This window comes from Clinocottus analis, unplaced genomic scaffold, assembly GCF_023055335.1.
Source record: "Clinocottus analis isolate CAN_PGR_092001 unplaced genomic scaffold, fCliAna1.0.p SCAF_16, whole genome shotgun sequence".
In the NCBI taxonomy this organism is placed as follows: Eukaryota; Metazoa; Chordata; class Actinopteri; order Perciformes; family Cottidae; genus Clinocottus; species Clinocottus analis.
The window spans coordinates 12,534,692-12,555,571 of NW_027175887.1; the positions used below are offsets into that span (position 1 = coordinate 12,534,692).

Sequence of the window (20,880 nt, forward strand, 5' to 3'; positions counted from 1 at the left end):
ATGGATGGAAACCCAGCTGTCATGATGGTACATTCATTTTTAATAATTTCACCTTCGTCAGGTTACAAAATTGGACAGACAGCCTCCTTCTGGCTCAGACAGTCCTTGTTGAGGCACACAAAGATGCAATAAATATGACTGTCACTGACCTTGTCCTCTCAAGGAGGTGTTGACTGTGCTCAAATGGACACTTACAGAATGTCATTGATTACTGTTGTCAGTGCAACGGGTCATCACTAAATCATGCACACATTCATACAGGGTCACATAACAGAAGATGGGAGCACCAGAGCACAGATTACATAATCTCCCACGAAACGTTTGGTAATTTGTGCAGCGGATTTCTGCATCTCGAAACATGTAATGCAGTGTGTCTGTGCACCAGAAAGAAAGAAGTCCTAGCAAAGGGTTCAAGTCAAGAAGAAACAGCATATTGAGGGTTTCTGGCTTCTGTATCGTGACGTATTTCAAAGCTCGGCTGGCCGGTCGAGCTAACGAAGGATCTTAGCTCTTCAGCTCTATTCCACTAAAAGTTTGATTGATTACATGGATGCCATGATGTTATTGGCTGGAATTGGTTGCTATACTCCGTGAACTAAAAGGGTTAAAAGGGCATTTTTCATTTAATCTAAACTTTTAGAAGGGTCGATTCACCGTCTGCATTGCCTTTTACATTCATGCTAATTAAGATTGGCAAAATATGAGACCTATAGATGTATAGTTAAACATTTTCAATTGAAATTTTAATCCAACACATCTTTGTACAGTCCTTAAAGATAAACATCATATAGTTTAACTATCTGCCTGATTTAGAATGCTATCTTTTGTGTTTTCCACCAGCCTTTCCCAACCACGTTGCGTGAGATGGTGAGTAAATCCCAATGATTCTTCTGTACTCGGAATGGGTCCAACCAGCACTTTGAATGCAACACCAGCAGAGCCCTCTCTGCCTTCAGGTTCAGAAACCTCCCTGGTTGTTCTCTGTCATCTGACTCATTAAATTTGAATGTTCAGCAAAGCGTTCGCTCACACTAGACTTAAACATACTGAGTCTCTACAGAACCGCGGCTGAGGTGGACGTGTTTGTCATTTTCATGAGTCATCAAGTCGAGCTACCCCCCCGCCCCCCTCCTTCGAGTACCCATCTGTGCCTCTGTACCAGGGCCCTCACAACACTGAGAGGCTTTAATAGAGAGAAGAAGTGGCCAGTGGGCTGTGTGTTGGTATGGGAAACCCAACAATCTCTCACAACAGACAGTCCAGGTGCTTCGGAGACCTCAGTGCATGAATATTTGAATTGCGTTCATAAAGTATATATATAGAGTATGTAGTCATACACAACACACTAGCAGGCATACACACATGTCCAGTGGGAATGCGATGCTACATGTCAACGCATATCTTTACAAATTAGGGAATCCTAAGTGACGACTTCATCATTTATTTAAAAAAAAAAAAATAACCCAGTGAATCAAAGACACCATGTACACGCTTTTCATTTTTAATTACAAATTTATTGCAAATATAGAAATAGATCTTTTGTACAGAAATCGCAAAGGGAAAAAAAAAAATGTCAATATCAGCAACAGATAGTTAAAGAAAGAAAAAAAAGCCAAGAATTGTTCCCATTATCCAAACCTTTGTTTGGTCTTTCCCTTTTGGTCACTAAACATCAGTGAACAGAGTTGGAACCAGAGGGCAGAGTCACATTAGATTTGAATAGAATATGACCATGGGACCTTTGACCCCATGACACTGTCAACTTGGCAAGAGCCCTGTATTGACACAGATGGGACATGTACGGCAGAATAGGAACTAAAATCACACTATATTGATCTTGGCCTTGTAGGGTTCACTAAGATGTTGGTTCTACTTCATCATTTCAGTGATTCCACTGTATTAGATGGTTGCGTTGTAGCTTTTTTAAGTGGCTATTTATAGCATTTAAACCTCTTTTCAGCTGATACAAGCTGTAAGACAGTGAAATGCCTCTCCTCTCAGTTCCTTGTGAGTGCTGGAAAAAATGAATAAAAACATGCTTTTGCAAAGGGAAGAGAAAATGCCACTAAAATGAATGTAAAATATGTGACGACAGCAAAAGGAATGCAATGGTTCAACCGCTGAAACACATTGAATATTGGAGCCTTGTGGTCCGTCAGATTAAGCAGTGACATGCTTGACGTTGCATCCCTAAACTTAAACGAATTAGAGCTCAGTAGAAGTCAATTCATTAATTACTGACTGAGCATAATATGAGTTTGATTTAGTTCTGCTTCGTGTCTATTAAAAAGTCTCTCTTTCTACATCCTGTGTACTCGTTGGATACTTTTGCTGCTGCAAGGCCAAGACACTATTAGCTTTTGAACCGATCAATCCACCGACATTTCATTTCCTCAAAGAGTCGAGGACGGCCCCTCTTTAGTGCCTCCTCTCTGTGAACTGACAGACATTTTTGGACGCCACTGAGTTTTCAATCTCTGGCACTGACAAGGCCAATCATTCTGACTTGTGGAGTACCACAGCACTGGACTGTGTGTTCGGAATAGCAATGGATGCCCCGCCTCTGCTCTCTGTGTGCACAGAAACATTAACGTTGATGAGAATGATGGGCTCCTGACACTGAACGGTATCTGCTCTCGCTGCACCTTTCTGCAAGTTTCACCACTCTGGAGAGAAATTGAAGGGTTACAGATTAGCCTCCAGCACCAATACAACTGCGGATCAGATTGATGTGCAATTTAACCCAATTAAAACGTAACTCTACAAAACCTGCTAATAATGTGGTATAGCTTTTCCCTGTTGACAAACTGAGGAGAAGACTTAGCCCAGAGGTTAAAGCAATTCATTTTCCTTTATGTAATTGACGCGGGGAGGTATCTTTAGGCTGCACCATTGGACTAAACTACACATCTCAGCTGCATCATCTCTGTACAATGTAAACATGGCTATGATTTATGGCTTGCTGTCATTGCATGGACAATAATGCAATAACTCTTGTATCAGCAGAGCTGCAGTTGGTGCTATCAACGTATCATTGGATGGGTGCCAAATGAAACGAAAATGTACTCAAGACTCTGCCTTCTACACTGGAACCAATTATAGTTAATTTGTTTCTCTCTCTCTCTCTCTCAAAATAGATGCATATCGGATGCTTTTAAGTGCCGTGGAATGTATATGCTCTTCTTTTGATTATAGTCATGTTCATAAGGACTTCCCTTTTGGACGTGACGTATAGTTTTGGTTCCTACAGCGGCGCCGCTGTCTAGTATTTTTCTTAATCTAGTTGAGATGCAGTCTTTTCTGTGCACACAAAAAGCTATTCAGCGGAAGAACGAGTGTATAATGTAATGCATAATAAAAATGATAAAAGACTGATTTACAAGCGGCTGGATGTAAGATGAATTCAATTAACAAGTTGGATAGGAAATCAGCAGGCTGTGAGAGCACAGGACTAGGAATGAGAATCACTGCATTAGCGAACAGCGAGTGGGCTGAGGCCGAGGGAGAAGCTGCTGAAGCTGCATCGATTTGCCAGTGACTTCTAACTGATGGATTGGGATTAGGTTAAAACCATTAGACAATCTGCAGTGTGTGTGCACTTGCGACACTCACTCTTCTTTGAACATATTGTCATACATTATGTCAAAACTTGTTTGTTCTTTCTCCCACAGAGGAGACGGCTGAGTTTAGAGAAGATACAACCACCAACTGTGACAGGGCCGCGCCTCCAGCCAAAGAAGATAACTTTGCATGTCTGCTATGGAGAGTAATCTTTGCAACAGCGAAGAACAGAGTGCAGTTTCTCATAACAGATGGATGTAAACACCCACCAGCTCAGACATTTTTACTCTGTCTTTGTGCCGCACACTCCAACAGCCTGTGGGCTAAAAGAGTAGTAATGGTAACTGCAGTGTCAGAATATAGTACAATCACCCAAATGAAAACCAATAGGTAAGAATGTAAATAGAAAACGTCACAGAGAATAAAAAAACGGCTAAAATCTAAATGTTCAAATCAAAGGTACTTGACACAACTGTATTTCAGCCCCTACAGTTTTTGTTTTCATTGTACGTCCACTCATTGTACACAACAATATATTTTTGTCTCTCAAAAAAATACAGGGAGTCATGCAAATATAACAACTTTTCTTTTATGTAGTACACTATGTTAAGCTTTCTCTGTTTTTAAACCTTTATGACATATATCATTGCAAGTACTAAAAGTCGATCCCTTGGTTCTGGATAACCAACCCACCCCACCCACCAACAAATATAAACCAAAAATATAAATCAACAAAGACAAACAGCCAACTGAAAATAGAGAAACACACAGACATATCAAGAGATCAGGCTGAGTATAAAACATCCATAGAAGCATTTTTTTTTTTTTTAAACATTAGTATTTTTTTAAATATTTGATCTAGTGTACAAAATTCACAGATATTTCACAGATTCTTTAAGTCCTTTCTCCGTCTTTGGAAACGAAACCTTGCAGAGTTAATGCATACGTGTAAATAAACATGTTTGTGTGTAAAAGTGTTGAAAAAAGGGTCCAATCAGGTGGCAAACCTTTTACTGGGCTTCCGATACTTTCAGGATTTTCAAATGCTCTTCTGCTCAGAAAGCCTTTCGCTAAGAACGCAAACAAAGAAATAAAAAACACATCGCATGCATGTGTTTTTTTCAAGCTTTAAAATAACTGACAGGTATTTTAACAGCACGGTTGCTAAATTAGAGATGAGCTGAACATATGTAGTCCGCTACGTTCTGATGAAGTCCGGGAATGCTTTCAACATAAACCCTTATTTAGAGTGCTGCTTGGCAGATGAAGAAGCAGCGTAGGCAGCTCAGCCCGTCAGAGCTGCCTCATTAAAGAGTGACCAAGAAATCCGTCACGCCAAGAAATACTTAATTCGTCTCAACTGACTTCTTTTTCATTCTTTAGATCGATACAATTTCACATTACAGCAACATTCCACAAAAAAAGAAATGGCATGCGTTTAATTTTGATGTGTTTCATGAGGGGACACGCAATACAGTTTCCCATTTTTCCAAATTTGGCACATTAACCACACAGGCTAATCTCCCACACAGTAAGCTAATGGACTTAATAGACGATTGGACAAAAGGTCCAAAGACACCAAATGAAAGGATTTCCAACGCACTGTCAGAGTCACAGTAATACCTGCCTGTCACCTGCCTTGAAATTAAGTGGAAATGAAGCTGTCCTCCTTCAGGCTTTAAAAAAGCGCCGCATTCAGTTGTCAGAAATGCCAAAGTTTGTGAATATTTTGTTGTTCCCACAATATGCTGCTGTTTTGTGCGCGTGTGTGTTTGTTTGCGATGGTTCATTTGCAGCTGCACAATGACTCCTGCATGTTTTAGTGCAGGCATGCTGCCTCATCTTTTATGTCAGCCTGCATTCAGCCAAAACTGCTCTCAGATTGCTCTCTTCTCTTTGAAGACCTTGCCCATTACCTGCCTTTCAGGAAAAGAGTCATTTTTGTTGAGTGTGACTCATTCTGACTCATTTTTGTATTTTCCAGTTTTGCCGACTACTCTTGAGTGTGTATGTGTGTGTGTGTGTGTGTGTGTGTGTGTGTGTGTGTGTGTGTGTGTGTGTGTGTGTGTGTGTTTGTGTGTTATGTGCAGGCAAAGATATGTGTGTATTTTTATTCTGCTTTGTAAGAAGATGATCCAGTAAATGATCAAGCAAAAGCATGACTGTACTGATTTTTCTGCATTAGTGATTAGCACATTACCTCGGATCACCCCGAGACGGTGATGATCATGCTCATAAAAGCAAAGACGGTAAGCACATGGGTAAAGAGTGAACCGTGTCGAGGGAGGACACAAGCCTTTTACTCTGCTCTTTGATAATAGGAGCATTTAACTCCTTTAGCAATTTAGAAACTGATTAGATGTAAACCTACACCCAATTTTTGGCTCTGATTCATTATTTAAGAAACTAGAGTTTAGTTTAATTGGGCCAAGCTTTAAATATCAGGGAGCATCAAAGGATTAACATGTTAACTAGAAACTGAAAGCATCTGTGATTTTCTGGTGGTATGCGCAGATAAGGGAAGCGACCCAAGCCAGCCTCCCACAAAAAAGGATTAAACATTAATAGCACATTAGATGGCTTTCTCACGTCTGGCTTTCCTGTGGCTCAGAGACAAACAACAAGGAGGGTGCTACAAAAAGGACCATTGATCAGCGTGTGAGCCACCCTTCAGGGGTTCAACGAGGATACGAGCAGCATGAGAAGGAAGAGAAGGTTTTTAGTTTTAGTTCGGTTTTGACTTTGTGGGAACAAAAAACAGAAGCCTACCGGATAAATATTCCTGGTACTGCTTAAGATCTTAATAATTCGGCTGGCTACTACATTATTGTGTACTCTGTTAATCAAAAGTTTAAATTGTAGATACAAACAAACATATATTTTGTCTAAAGTCCTCATTTCAATCTTACACAACTATCTTTTGGTTATTTTAGCAGCAGGCTTTTAAGTAATCACTAATGATGAGAAACACAACGGCCCTTCAATATTAGCACTCATTTGAGCTGTGGTGGAAACACTGTTCATACATCATCAGAAAGATTGACCCTTCTCCCACCAGCATTGACGATGTTCTCTAAATGGCCACTGATGCTGAATCATCTTAGTTTCATTTAAACATGCGAATGAAATTTGAGCAGAAGAGCACTTGAATTATTACACGTCAGAAATATATTTCTTGAAAAATACAATGGTGTGTTAGTATTAATTAAAATCATCCATGAAAACAGTAATAATCAGGATTTTCTGCCTTGTAAGATAGATACACTTGGATGGCAGCTGAAATGATTAGCAATCTTTATATTACTGCTTATCCTCTCTGTAAACTTGGTATGGCAGTTGAGGATCTGGGGAGTTAAACATGTTCCTTCTGTGGGATTAGGTACAGAAAGTACCAGCAAAGAAAAATATTTTCCTCTGATTTGAGTCAATCACAGTAACAAGTTCCTTTGGAAAATGTCTTATATCAGATGACAGAAGCGAGAGATATTTCCAAGACTGAATGTCCATCACGTGGTGCTTTGTCATATACAGATGGAGAGGTGACGCTTTTACTAAGTGGCGACAGTGAGGCTGCTGAATTCATGTGGTCCATTCGCAGGGAAACATTGACTCCAAGGATGATTGACCTTTGACTTTGACTGTATGCACACATCTTTAGCAAATAAGGAAAAGGAGACAGAAATATCTGAAAACAATGAGGGGGGGAGGAAACACACGGATCAATATGGAGGTACCAATAAGGTCAATTCATACTTTCGCATGGGTCCGCGTGTGTTCGCTTTGGTGAAGTAAATGGCGTCATCCACCCATGTCCACAGAGGGTCCATGCGGACGCTCTGTGGACATCTGCGTGGCGCCAAACATTTGTGACCACAAAGACTTTAATAGCATGTGCGCAGACTGTGCATGCTCCTGTTTTGTTCCACACTCCAGTCCAGTTGGTGGCTTGGCACCTCTTGCTCATTCACCAAGAAGAAGAAGATAATAATGATGCTTGTTTTTAAGAGAGGTTGTGCCCAGAGCTTACCCACATTTAAACAAACAGACCTTTAAAGAAATACAAAGACAGCCACAGGTCGTTGAACACCTGGCAAACAACGTTATAGTGCATTAATGCTACCAACTGGAATGAAGTGTGGATCGGGAAATTTGCAATTGTAAAACGCCAGAATGGCAAGGACTCTCAATTATTGAAGTTTAAATTGAACTGCGACTGAACGCACAAGGGAAAGTATGTCTGAGGCATTAAACACCACCCTGTCATATTTGCACAACTGTTCAACCTCAATTTATTCAGAGGAGTCGAGTCCATGCTAAAAAAAATCAACTGTTCCGAGAAAGAGGAAAAGTGGTGTTGAATGTGTGTTGCACAACCCCAAGCCCCCCCACCTACCCACCTCCCTGCAACAAGGCAATTTATCTTTTTGTCACTTAATAAAACGCAACAGGACATGTTCATGTCTCATGCTGCACCCATAACCGATAACCCATTGGACCTGTGGGGGCAGGGAAGGCAGTGGGAGGTGTGCTAACTGAACATCACACACAGAAAAGAAGTCAGGATCAAAAGAGAGGTACAATGTTTCTAAATTAAACTTGTCACTTCATCTAATTTTCTCTGAAATATCGCCCTGAACAAAAATGTAGAGCAAGGAACACTGATTCAATTTTCACATTTTTAGGGTCTCAGATTGTGAATGTTAGCTGATGATGCACAAATTTAAAAGGCTGCACAGCACTTTGGGTAAGCAGGAGGCCTTTTGCAAGAATGCCAGGCAATGACACTATTATTTCGAAAAATCACGAGTAGATAATTTCAAATAGAAAAAGCCAAGTGGATGTATATTGCTATACAATAATCGAAATTGGATCATGGCTGTGTTAGCAAGAGGCACTGCACTACAGTGGTATAGTATCACGGTCATGGGATGTATGTCTGGGCAAATACATTGGACATTGATGATATTTGTACATTTTTCCATGCCATTAATAATCTAGTATTGTTTAGACTCAAACAACCAGCTAATTGGCAAGATTTGACAGCCATTAATTAAAGTCAAATTGGGCACATACAATATAATCTGACAAGGCATGCCAACACCCACTAACACTGACCACTGTGTACCACACACGCACACACACACACACACACACACACACACACGCACACACACACACGCACGCACGCACGCACACACACACGCACACACACAACCATGAGGCGTAAAGTGCAAGCAAACATGCCTGTCACAAGTTGGCTAATTAAGTTATCAATAGACAACAATAGCATCAATTTCCAGAACAGAACAGACATGTTGGCAGTAATTAGAAGTGTCCTTTCCCTCTGTGCCTCAGTCCGTTTTCATGTTGGAGAAAGGATTTGGAATGTACTGTGGTGCTCACATCGAATGATACAAATAGATTTTTTCCCATAACCTGCCTGTAACTTCTATCCTTTCTCGTCTTTTTTCTTTTAAACCTCCTCTTTCTTACAATTTCTCTTGGTCTCTTGTCACTTATGGATCATGCCTTTTTGTAATGGGACTGTGTGAGCTCATCTGTAATGTAGTGAAATTTCCCTATTGTACAAATTCTAATTACCTTCATTAATGGACAATATTTTTGCCCCCTGTAGTCGTTCAAATTACACTCACAGTTCTGATATTTACTTGGGTTAATGCTCATTGAACATGCACAAGTGTTAGTTGAAAAGATGAGTTGAACACTTCATGAATTTTACTTTAATTATGATTTCCTTTTGCTGCTGGACCTTCTAACTCTCTTTACTGTACTCATTGTTAATTTGTTAAAATGTTCCTTTCTTTCTGAGTGACTTATGCTATTGACATGTAAATACCTCAGCTGCATGAATGATGTCATGGAAGAGAGTTAGGATCTGCATTTGACAACTCTGTTCTCTAGACGGCATGTTGTCACTTGTATTCTAGCATAGATCTCACCTTTCTGTCTCTCTTCATTTAGTCTTAACATATCCAAGTGCATAGTGCAATTTGATACAGCACCCAATACTTAATAGGAAACAACATATTGGATCACACAAGCTTCAAATGAAGTATATCAGTATCTACTTTCTTTGATTACCCACAGATGACATGGCACTGATAAAGAAGGTATATTTGACCACAAAAGATGATCACTCAAACAGTATTAAATTACACAGTTGGCATTTGTTCACTGTGCTATACAGGAAATAAAAAACACAAACACTAAATGAGAATGATCCAGAAATGGTGCTACAATGACATGTCAAATCAAACACTGTAATGACTCTCATATCCCAGGCACAGTTTCGCAGTCCTTGCTTTAGCACAATATTCTATACACCTAGCATGCCAAAAAAAGAAGCCAAAGGCAAAATGTTGTCCTACATTTTTCTTCAAAACGTTTCTCTGGCCGACAGCCCGAACAGGAAAAAGTCACCAAAACTCTTTTTCCCAAAAAGCTCTGCTATCCCAGTCACAGCTTTTGCTGTGCTGACACTCCCTTCCAGTAATCAAGGATGTCATGCAGGTCCTCGCCTTTAGCGAACTGCACCTTTTTTCGAAGGGCATTTCCGGCCGTCACGTAACAGGCCTCATCGCGCTGGCCTTTTCGGTAGGGGCGAAATCGCTCCCAGATCCGCAGTGAGCTCTCTGAGGAGTACTCTGGGCCGGAGGAGTAGCCGGAGTAACTGGAATGGTGGCGGGCAGGCGAAAGCTGGGAGTAAGATGCTGCATCCCTACGAGAGCGTGTCAGGGGCTTCAGGAAGGAAACTTTCTGGGCTGGGGAGCCTTGGTGGGAGCCTTCATAATATAGAGCTGGGACAGAGTGGCGGTGCTCCGAGCAGTGGTAGTCCTGCTGAACCTCCAGCTGCTGCTGCTGCTGTTGCTGCTGCTGTTGCTGCTGTTGCTGCTGCTGCTGCTGCTGCTGCTGCTGCTGCTGTTGTTGGATCTGTTGCTGTTGATGGTAATGGTGGGGCTTCTGGTTTTCCTGATGTTGGCCACCAACACCACCACTGTCGCAACCACCACCACCCCCTCCACAGCAGCTCCCACTCCCCACTAAAGGCAGCCTCTCCAGGGGTTCCCCACAGCCCACAGGACTGGCCCGGTCTGGGTACTGCTGCTGTTGTGGATTACAGCCATCTGGGCTCCGAGGCTCAGAAACCTCTAGGCTATACACCCTTGCTCCTCCACGTTCCCTGTCCCGACCCATTGAGCCACAAGACGTGGTGCTGCACTGTTTCTTGACAGCATTTACAATAACCACAGCTGCATCTGCACTCATTTGCCGTTGGATGGGACGTACAGCAGTGGCTGGTGGAGGGGGCCTATAGGGAGGTGTGATGACAAATCCACCACCACTGATCCCTGGGCGCTCAGAGAGAGGGGCATTCAAGGCAGGGAGTGGAGGTGGAGGGGGGATTTTGTTTGGAGCAATGACTTGGCACATCTCCGTCAGCCCTTGGGAGAGTGGGATTAGGCCACGAGTAAGGGAGGATGCGCTGGTTGGGGGAGGGGAGGTGTGATTGGAGCAGGCTGTAGGGTTAGTAGAGGCCCCTGAAGCAGCAACTGCTGCTGCATCCAGCTTGAGTGCATCAATGCAGTTGTTAATTATCTGGTTAACCTTGTCAACCTCCATGGCAATGGTGGAAATTTCTGATGCTGAGCCATGTCCGTCATCATCGGAATCATCCCCAACATCAGTTACATCATCGTCCCTCAAGTCCATCCCTCCATGCCCACCATCTCCCACCCTCTCCATCCCTGCCCCTCCAGTTCTGATATCCATATAGTTTCCTTTACTTGTAGCCATGGCCTCTGAAAAGGCAGTGGCCATCTTTTCTTGTGGAATAGAAGAAAGTCTGGAGGAACTGGTATTGGCTGAGTGGAGCATTCCCGAGCTAGAGGATGCAGACATTGGAAGTTTGCCTCCATGGTGGTGCTGATACTGGTGATGGTCTCTGGACTGCTCCCTGGACTGCTCCTGAAGCTTGTGGACTGCCAATGGATCATTTGCAACTGCTGCCGCCACTTCTGGTCCATAGCGCATTTCCAATATAGTTTTCTTGACACAGATGGACTTCCTCTTCTCATCATGCCTCCTTTTCTTACGTAGACAATAGTAGACGATGCCTAAAACAATGAGCATGCCAAAAAGGCAGCCGACAATGGTCATTATATAGTGAGTAGTAGTAGAAGGTGTGGGGAGCATTTCATCTTGAATTTGAGACCGGGTGGAAAACTGAAGGCAGGTGTGGTTGTAACGTTGGGAGTTCCGGATGGATGCTACACAGAAGGTGTAGTTTGTGTGTGGCTTAAGCTTGTTAAGGGTGATCATCTCCTTTGTGTTCTTCAAATTCATAACATCCGACACAAATGTTTGGTTGTATTGTGTCAGAATATACATTTTGCTGTAGGGCCTTGGAATTTGCACAAGAAGAGAGGCTGATGACAAAGAGACATGATGGAGCTTGATGCTGGGAATGAAGCTGTGTTCAGTTGATGAGGAAGAAGTGGTGGGCTGGTGGTACGGCCCCACACCACCAAACATCTCTGGTCCGATCCCAGAAGGACCATCCAGATCTGGTGGGAGAGAGGTCATTCCTGGAATCATCACTCCATCTCGGCAGTGATGGAACAAAATGTTTTTGGCATTGCGACCAGCATGGCCAGCAGCGATTAGTAAGGGGTAGCCAAACATCTCTCGGGGCGTCTCACACTGCAGGCGATCATAGGTGTGTGTTACATTGTTGAAGGACTCCAACCAGGTGAGGAAGCTATACAGATCACAGCCACAATGGAATGGGTTTGCTGCCAGTTCACACACCATCAGCCGGCTGAGAACAGTGAATGTGGATGGGTCAATACGGCCAAGTTTGTTGGATGACAGGTCAATGCTGCTGAGGCTGGGGCACTCCCAGAATGCATTGCTAGCAATAACTTCAATGAGATTGTGCTGGAGGAAGAGGCATTGCATGCGACCAAGCCCTCTCATCATACCCTCAGTTAAGTTTGTCATCTTGTTGTAGCCCAGCTGAAGAACCTGAGAAAAACACAGAAGAAAGCATTTTGCTATTTTTATATTGCAGGCCTGAGTTTAGTCATAATTTGTACTCATTATCATAAAATTCAAATTTGACTTCATACATGAGATTTAATCTCGCTGCAGCATTTCTTCGAACAGAATTCCTAAAACTATTTAATTCATTATCGTCTCCCTCTAATAAGGGATTCAGCAAAACATTCTAGACAACAAAGCGCCACTCAATATCAAAAATGTAATCCATTGAAGGCAAGCCATGTTAAAGAATTAAGCCTCTAATTTTCTGAAAGAACAATTATAAAACAAATCTTAATTGTACTAAAGCCAATGAAAGTCCTCTCAAACTAAGGTCTAATGCTTTAGGAACTACATTATTGTGGCTTAAAGCTTTTGTCATTCATTCCTCGTTCACCTGTAGGTTGGCTTGTCCTGCAAAGGCTCCATCCTCAATATAGCTGATTTCATTCTTGGTGAGGTTGAGGTCAGTCAGGTTGGTGAAGCGATACATGGAGCTGAAGAGCACAGCTTTCAGCTTGTTCTCATTCAATCTCAAGTCGTGGACAGTGTTGTTGATGTGCTGGGGGATAGTCTCGTACGGCGGCTGGTTCTGACTGCAGATAGCCAGCCACACATAGCCTTTGTCCCCCTCAATAAGCCAGCAGTCCCCATTGACCATTGGGGGAAAGAAGGAGAAGAATAATAGGGAGGGGAGAATAAGAAAAAGTAGAGTGGAGGTGGTGGAAGCACCCTGCATGATGCCAATAAAACGAAGTCAGAAATAGGGGAAGCTATAATTATTAAGAAGAAAAACGTGGGTGCAGGCAGGAAAGAAGGTTGTGTTTGCAGGAGAAAGGGATGCAACAACCGTTGCTTGGAAAGGTTTCCAGAGAGGAGTAGGGTCTGGGTTGGGTGCTGAAAAAGGGGTGAAGGCTTCACAATGGCAATCACAGCTTTATGGTCATCATGGTTATTAGCAGGGGACCCATGTTATGTTGAATCTTGTTGGGCTGCAATGCGGAGTGACACAGCTCGTCTTCATAGCCTCTTCTTAGGCATCAGCTTCACTCAAATGGATGGATCCTTGGTATAATGAAAAACCTGTGGAGAATACAGAAAAGATTTGTCTTTTGTAAAGATATTTTTTCTCAAATTCCTTTTAAAAAATATTTGTGTTGCAGTGTTTAATCCTCCCACTGTATTACCTTGTCTTTAATTTGTCTCAGTTGACTGCACTTTTTGCACAAATGTACTGAAGAATGAAGAAACTATTTTTGAATCTAAATGAATGACTTTAGACTCCACCAAATGCCTGTACCATTTCATTGTCTTTATTCATGGGCCTGCAGGCATCCCAAAATCAATCTAAATTTTCCTCAGGGCTTGTTCCACACTTTTTCTTCAGCTGGTGTTCTTTCTCATTATGTTAATCTACGCATGCTACATTGCTCCAACAACTCCCCTTTCAGTCTGCTGCATCTGCACTTAGTCATCCACCCCACCCCCCCGGTCCCTCACCTAGTAAGGATATGCGTCCGTCAAGCTTTGACTGATACCTAATGCACACACCTGCCAATCTTTTCTCAGTCCTCAGGGGAGCATAACTTTTTTTTTTAAAGCGAAGTGCAGCATTAATCACCTAAATGCTGACAGCACATTGTCTCCACAGACATTCCTTGTTATGACACTGTCCTGCCAAAACCTAAGCTCTGTATCCCATCTGCATGTCATTTGAATAGCAGTCAAACGTTTACATAAGGAGAGGATTAGCTGCCTGTTGCATCATGACAGACATTGTCCTGTTGCCGGCTCAGCAGCTGGGTGAAACATACTTACAATTACACACACATTACACAAACATGCACACTGAAATGCACGCATGGCCTAATTTAAAAGCATGCATCTAAGTTAATATTAACTTAGACATACAAGCTGAAGCTACCAAGATGGATTCTGACCAGCACAATAATGGTATGGTGTGTATGATATGATACATTTTGTCTATCTATGTGTAGCACTCTCTCATCTTCCATCTTTCATGCCTCATTTCCTTTGGTTTACATTCTCTCGATTTCCATCATCATTCCCCGAAAAAAAATACAAAGAAAACCTCTCTATCTCTGAGGAAAAGGCAGGATTTCTTCCTCCTGCTCCAAATTCAGACTTTCTAATTCCGACAGAGAATTGAGCTCATTCCAGTCTATTCCGGTGCACGCTCCCCCAAGGGGCCAGCTGAGAATCAGGTCCATCCTCTTTTTTAATCTTCTAATTACTACAGACAATTGCAATACCTAAAGTATGTGTTAAATGGCACGCTGTTGTTAAGAACAATCTAAGTGTAGCCCTTAACCCTTACCTGCAGAAACAGAACAAAAGCACAAAAGAGATAAAACACATTTGTTTGTCTATGTGTTTGACAGATTGCTATAACAGATGAATATAAAGAAAAAAGTTTCATCAAAATGTGTACAATATGGTTACAAATAGACAGAAAAAAATGGCAAATGCTCACACTAATCACTATGGATGCATTAAGATGCAATCCCTCAGGTGACACAGCTGTGTTTCGTGAGCTATTTGATTTGAACACAAATGTGTCGCTCACTAAAAGGACCACTTAGTCAGCGTTGTGGTCCAAGACATTGCACAACAAGCATCCCAATCATGGTTGATATGCCTTGGCTAAACAATTGGGCACATTTCAAATAGTTCTATTTTTAGTTGTTTGGGGCAAATGTTAACAGAGCATTAGACTAACCTCCTAAATCACAAAAAAAATATTTGTTCAGTTGGGACACGTTTGTAAATCTTTAACCCCCCGACATTGTCACATATCTCCACATGTTATAGATTATACTCTTCCTGTTCTGGTCTCTTTCCAGCCCTACACACATGCATGTATTGGAACGCTCCCTTGCAATTGATAGCTCTGGCTCTGTTGTCTGAGGCTTATCCCCTCGACACGAGACGTGATCTCATTTGCTGCTCCACATAGGGAAACCCAGAGGGTTCACACGAGGCAGGCAGGAAGCACGGTAGGTCTGTATCTGTGCTCGTTTGGGGATATGATTATATAATTAGGAATATGGGACATGCAGAACACCTGTCTCAAAGGGAACGAGCATGACTCATAATCATTTGTAACTGTGAAAATGTAGGACAGTTTAAACTTTTCCTTCATTGCTGCAGACTTCTGCTGCACGTTGTGCTTTCAAATTAAGAGACATATTTGTCTTTAATGTGTCATGCAAGTTGAGAATTCAATTATGCATGCAAGTAAATTGCTTTAGTATTTTTCTGCAAATCTTCCTTGAAAACATGTTGTGTCTGACATGATGATAAGCACCTTTATTCACATAGAAATGCTGGTCATAGTTATTCTTTTTTCAACCAGCATTTGTGGAGTGAATACTGATATCTAATCTGAGTAGGTCACAGCAGCAGAAGTAACAGGTGAACAGGTGACAGGGTAGCTGCAGGTGTCTGACTGTCCTACTTTAACCTTTTCCAGAAATACATCTGATAAAACAAATGATCCTTTCATCACAAGCCTCATCTTGTTATTGAATTTCTTGCCATAAAAGAGGATACAGTCACTGTAACCATGAGAAAGGTCTGTAAGATAGCTTTCGAAGATCTGAATCGCATATACTGTATAATACATCTGTACACGTCGTTTGGAGAATTAAAAGAGTGAGGAGAGATTTTTCCATAGCTATGTGATCGCCTAAGAATTAATGCTGCTAAAGAGGATCACGCAGAGCTAAAGTGCAGAAGTCGATAAACCATTTCGCAGTTGGTTTTCCCAACCTTTTGTTGGAAACACTGCACTTTAGCCTAATGCAATATCTAAGGCAGAAACCAGTGATCGGTATACATACAATAGATTAAGCATAATCCATCTTCCGATTTTCCATCCAATAATGTGTAAAACTACACACGCACACACACACACACACACACACACACACATCATGTTTCATCACACCCATCCACTCATGTAACGCAGAATCTGGGTTACTCGATGTAAAAGCTCGTATTGATCCTCACTGTTGCCATGGAAATACACTTATGATTGACAGCGGCAATTAAAGCCCAATGCTAACAGAATAGGATGCTGTTGTCATTTGCATCAAATCAACATGTCTCTTCTGCTTCATTAGCCACGATGATGATACCGTGAATTCTAACAGCATCCAATAAATATCGACCACGACAGGTGTAGGAATGGAAAAGGATCCATAACTCCTCCATTACCAACGCGACTCCTGGACCCGGGCCACTGTCAGTCCAAATGTTAATGTATTTACTGGAAACCTTTGTGCTGCTGGCTGCAAGTAATATTGTCATTGGGTATTGTGTCACCTGTGAATTATGTAATCACTGAAGTGACATGCCAAAACAAAGAGAGGCAGATGTATGCGTATGAGAGTATGGGGCAATTTTTTAGTGCTCCTTTTAATCAATTGCGCTCACAATCGGTGTGTAATGAGCCTCTGATTTACTCAGAGAGCAGCTGGTGACACAATACACCTTTTTCATGGCAGACATTTAAAAACCACAGGTGAATTTAATAACATGAATGATGGCTGCATTTCACTTTGCATGCTGGTGCAGTGAGATATTAAATTCATCTGAGCAATTGTTGATGTTATCAATTTCACCGGTGCTTTTTCTAATATGACAAGTCCAACTGGATGCTGTGAAAAATGTCCACCGGACAAAGACCTTCTGCCTTCTCAGTGCATTCTGAGAGCTGCTTTGTTGTGACGCTAAAGAAATACTCGTTATTATGTAATGACATCCTAAAAAAAAAAAATCATTACTCATTAAATTATGATAATAATATTCATTCACAGAGACACTCGTAACACAAATATTGTGGGAGAAAAAGTGTTGTGGCATTTGGTTTAAAAGTGTGAGGCTGCTAGTAAATTAATCTCAATGGAAATTTTACACTTCTTTTGAATGATATAGCATGATGACGAAGATTATGTTCAAATAAACTCTAGAAATGTCTCTATGGTCTTTGGACATGGGAACTTTTATTTGTGAGTGTTACATCTAGACCTGCGTATTGGCAAGCGCCTCACCATACGATACATATCGCGACCTGATTGAGATACGATATGATACATATTGCAATACTTTATAGTTTTTTAATGAATAAGTACAAATAAAGCTAAAAATACAACTTGCCGTATAACACCTGCATAGTCTTATCCGAACATCACGTATTGATGACTCGGCGGACAAACTGGATAAAAAATACTTCAAAGGTATTTGTATTGCACAAAGTAGCTCCGCAGAAAACACACCGAACTGAAATACTTGCCAGAAAACATTTAATGAAACTAAAGTCGATGAACTCTCCACAAGTTTATTTGAAAATAGTACTGCATTCTGTATTTATTCTTTACTTCTTTACTACGGTTGTGTTCAGTTGGCTCTAAAGATGCCTGAAACACACTGATACACTGAGAATCTACGTTTCATTTCACAAGTATTTGATACACACATACAAAGTATAAAAATATTGGCTTTACCATGTTTATTTATTATACACTATGTATTTATTGAATTACCAGAAAACTTGCAAAACTGCATTGTGATACATCATTATCGAGATATGAACTGACCTATATTCCGTGCCAGAAGATCTTGGGCGTGTAACACAACCATAACCACAACATCATCAAGAAGCTCAGTACTTTGCTCTTTTTCCCTGTATTCCCTTTTCAGCCCTTCGTGCACATATTTATAGTGAGCTAGAAATAGGTGGAAGTACACAAACAGAAACACATGAAAACACAAAGACACACAAACATAGTTGAACCTGCTATGATGGGAACAAAGGGATTTGGATTACCCCTAAACTGGGGGATGAACAAATTGTTTGTCACAAACAACCAAAGTAGACAAGATGCTCAAAAAGTCCTTGTTCTGTCTCATCTGCTTTTTGTTCTTTATCTTCCTCCTCCAATGTTTATACTGATCTCTCTCCTCTACCACTCCCTCTATCTTTTCTTGTCTCTCAACTCCTCCAATCCCTGATATAGCCCTGATATTTGTTCCGGTCTCTTAATTTCCTCCATTTTTCTCTTTTTCATCCCTCCCCATATCGCTCTCTCCCCATCGGTCTGCCCTGTTGTTATGGTTTCTCCATGGCCAGGCCGGTTCCCTGGAGGACAGTCAGTGTGGTGCGGAGAAGTTGGGTCTGTGAGCAAAACACACTTTCCTCTCCACTTCACACGGGGCTTATCAGACAAACACAACCTCAGACATGTGAGGCTCCTCTGAGAGCTTTACCGTGAGGATGTGTGAGGGGAACAGATCATTCCTCAGTGGCCATAAGAGGAACCTGCTAAAAGCGGCAGCTCTGCTTTGTTCAGCAACACTGAACAAAACGTTGCTTGTTCACTCTTACTAGAGTTTAAATATATGCATTTTATCAAGGGCCCTTCATGCACAACTTGTCCATTTTACAATAGTTGTGTATTCATATGACTCCAGATGTATTAATGTTTGGACAATCTCGCCCTTTATTCCCTCATCGTTGATTTGTTGCTCAAGTAGGATAAAAAAGAAATTGTAGGAAGATATAAATAAATGAGGAACATGAGAAAGGAAAGGCAGAAAGAGCAGAGCGAGGGAGAAGCGAGAGAGGCCAGTGGCAGAGACAGCTGGAGACGTCGCGTTTGATCTTTGATTTCTCCAAAATCTTATTTTTCACAGCTGCAAAGAACAGAGACAAAGTCGCAGATGCTGAAACACAAACCACCTTTGAAGCTCTATATTATTATGAGGATGATCCGTCCGGGATGCAAAAAGCCCAGCTTTGGAGAGTGAGGTAGAAGAACAAGCGCACAAAGAGAAAAGAAATGAAAGGGTTAGTGGAGGAAAGATTGTTCAACCTCTCTGAGGTTTGATCTATAATTCATACCTCATCGTCATGTACGCCTTGAGAATATCTCTTCAGCTTTCCTCTTTCTTTCTTTTTTGAAGCCTGTCTCCCTTTTTCTCTGTCTTTCCTGACCTTCTCTGTGTGTTTGTGTCTGTATCTCTTTGCAGATGTTTGACTTTTAGACCACTGTTCATCAATGGCTGCTCATGCACAACATCATATCTATTTCCTGGATGCCTCACAGGAAGAAGAACAGAAGCAATGGAGCTTAACAGAAAAAGGCCCACGGGTTTTGGGACTGAATCTAGCAGAGCACCTGAACCCACCCTACTGACCACAATTTCACCACTGCTACCACAGTTTTTTTTCTGCCCCAAATGACCAGACTCAAGGTCAGGGAACGTGGATGCATTGTGAAGCTTGGACATGTGAGATGATGAGGTGGTTGAAGAGTTTCTAGAGAACCCGGGTGGACAGCACCCAGATCTGGAGATAAAGCCAGATATGGTTGAGGATTGAAACTCAAGAGCAACCATGCGGAAAGATTTATTTGCCAGTTTGGGGTAATAGCAGTAGAGAGAAGCAAGACATGTGGCTTAGACCGAGGCAACACAGGCGACGGGGGAAAACAGAAATTGGATGATGTGAACTACAAAGGGTAGTGGGGATAACTCAGTGATTGAGGTCAGTGAAATGTCAGATTGCAGGCTGGGCAGTAATTCGGATGAGGTCAGAATGAAATCACCGTCCTGTGGTGGAAAATTATAAAAATGTTCCATGAAACAAACATGGGCATTTACATGCATCAGCAGGTGTGGGTTATGAGAAATGGCCTTTCAAAAACGTGTCTGTCACAAGGCTAAAATCCATGAAATTAGAAAGAAAAGTGTATAAATAATCGGTAATAAACAGGGTCCACGCAGATTGATTTCAATGTGGTCAATGATAGAAAAAAAAACGTCTAGCAAGCTGTTACTTCTCTTAATGAGACTGAAATACATATAGACAATTAAAATACATCTTGTAATTAGAAGGAAATCCAATATATAGCTCAATGTGGCCTTCGTGAAAAGATACCTTTACAGATGATCGACAAAAAGCCATTAAGGTAAGCCAAAGTGATTATAACGTCATGACCTATTTATATCAGTTGTCTCAATATGGCCGCAGGGAAGAAGACATTTTCTGGATCAACAAATCAAATAACAGCTAACTGTGAAATGGTGGGGTTTAAATTATAGCACAACAGACCTGGTTGCAGAGAATGAAAATTAATGGATAAAGCAAAGCCTCAATCAGACAGAATTTGTTTCTCCGGGGGAGGTTGGGCAACTTCAATATTGCATGTGCTGATCAGTAATCCCATAAGAATT

The 20,880-nt window shown here is 41.6% G+C and overlaps 1 protein-coding gene across 1 annotated transcript; it reads right to left on the minus strand.

The window, feature by feature from the left end:
* Positions 1 to 1,542: 1,542 nt before the first annotated feature.
* On the minus strand, positions 1,543 to 13,702 carry LOC137786748 (protein phosphatase 1 regulatory subunit 29). The gene is made up of 2 exons (XM_068578826.1): positions 13,019 to 13,702; positions 1,543 to 12,606 (listed from the first exon to the last, which is right to left on the minus strand). The coding sequence occupies exons 1-2, from the start codon at positions 13,358 to 13,360 to the stop codon at positions 10,039 to 10,041; spliced, it is 2,910 nt and encodes a 969-aa protein (XP_068434927.1). The 5' UTR covers positions 13,361 to 13,702; the 3' UTR covers positions 1,543 to 10,038.
* Between the last annotated feature and the right edge of the window lie 7,178 nt (positions 13,703 to 20,880).

Coding starts and splice junctions, on each gene's coding strand:
- LOC137786748 (XM_068578826.1), bottom strand. CDS start 13,360: ATGCAGGGTGCTTCCACCACCTCCACTCTACTTTTTCTTATTCTCCCC. Junction 12,607..13,018: donor CAGGACAAGCCAACCTACAG/GTGAACGAGGAA, acceptor TGTTTTTCTCAG/GTTCTTCAGCTGGGCTACAA.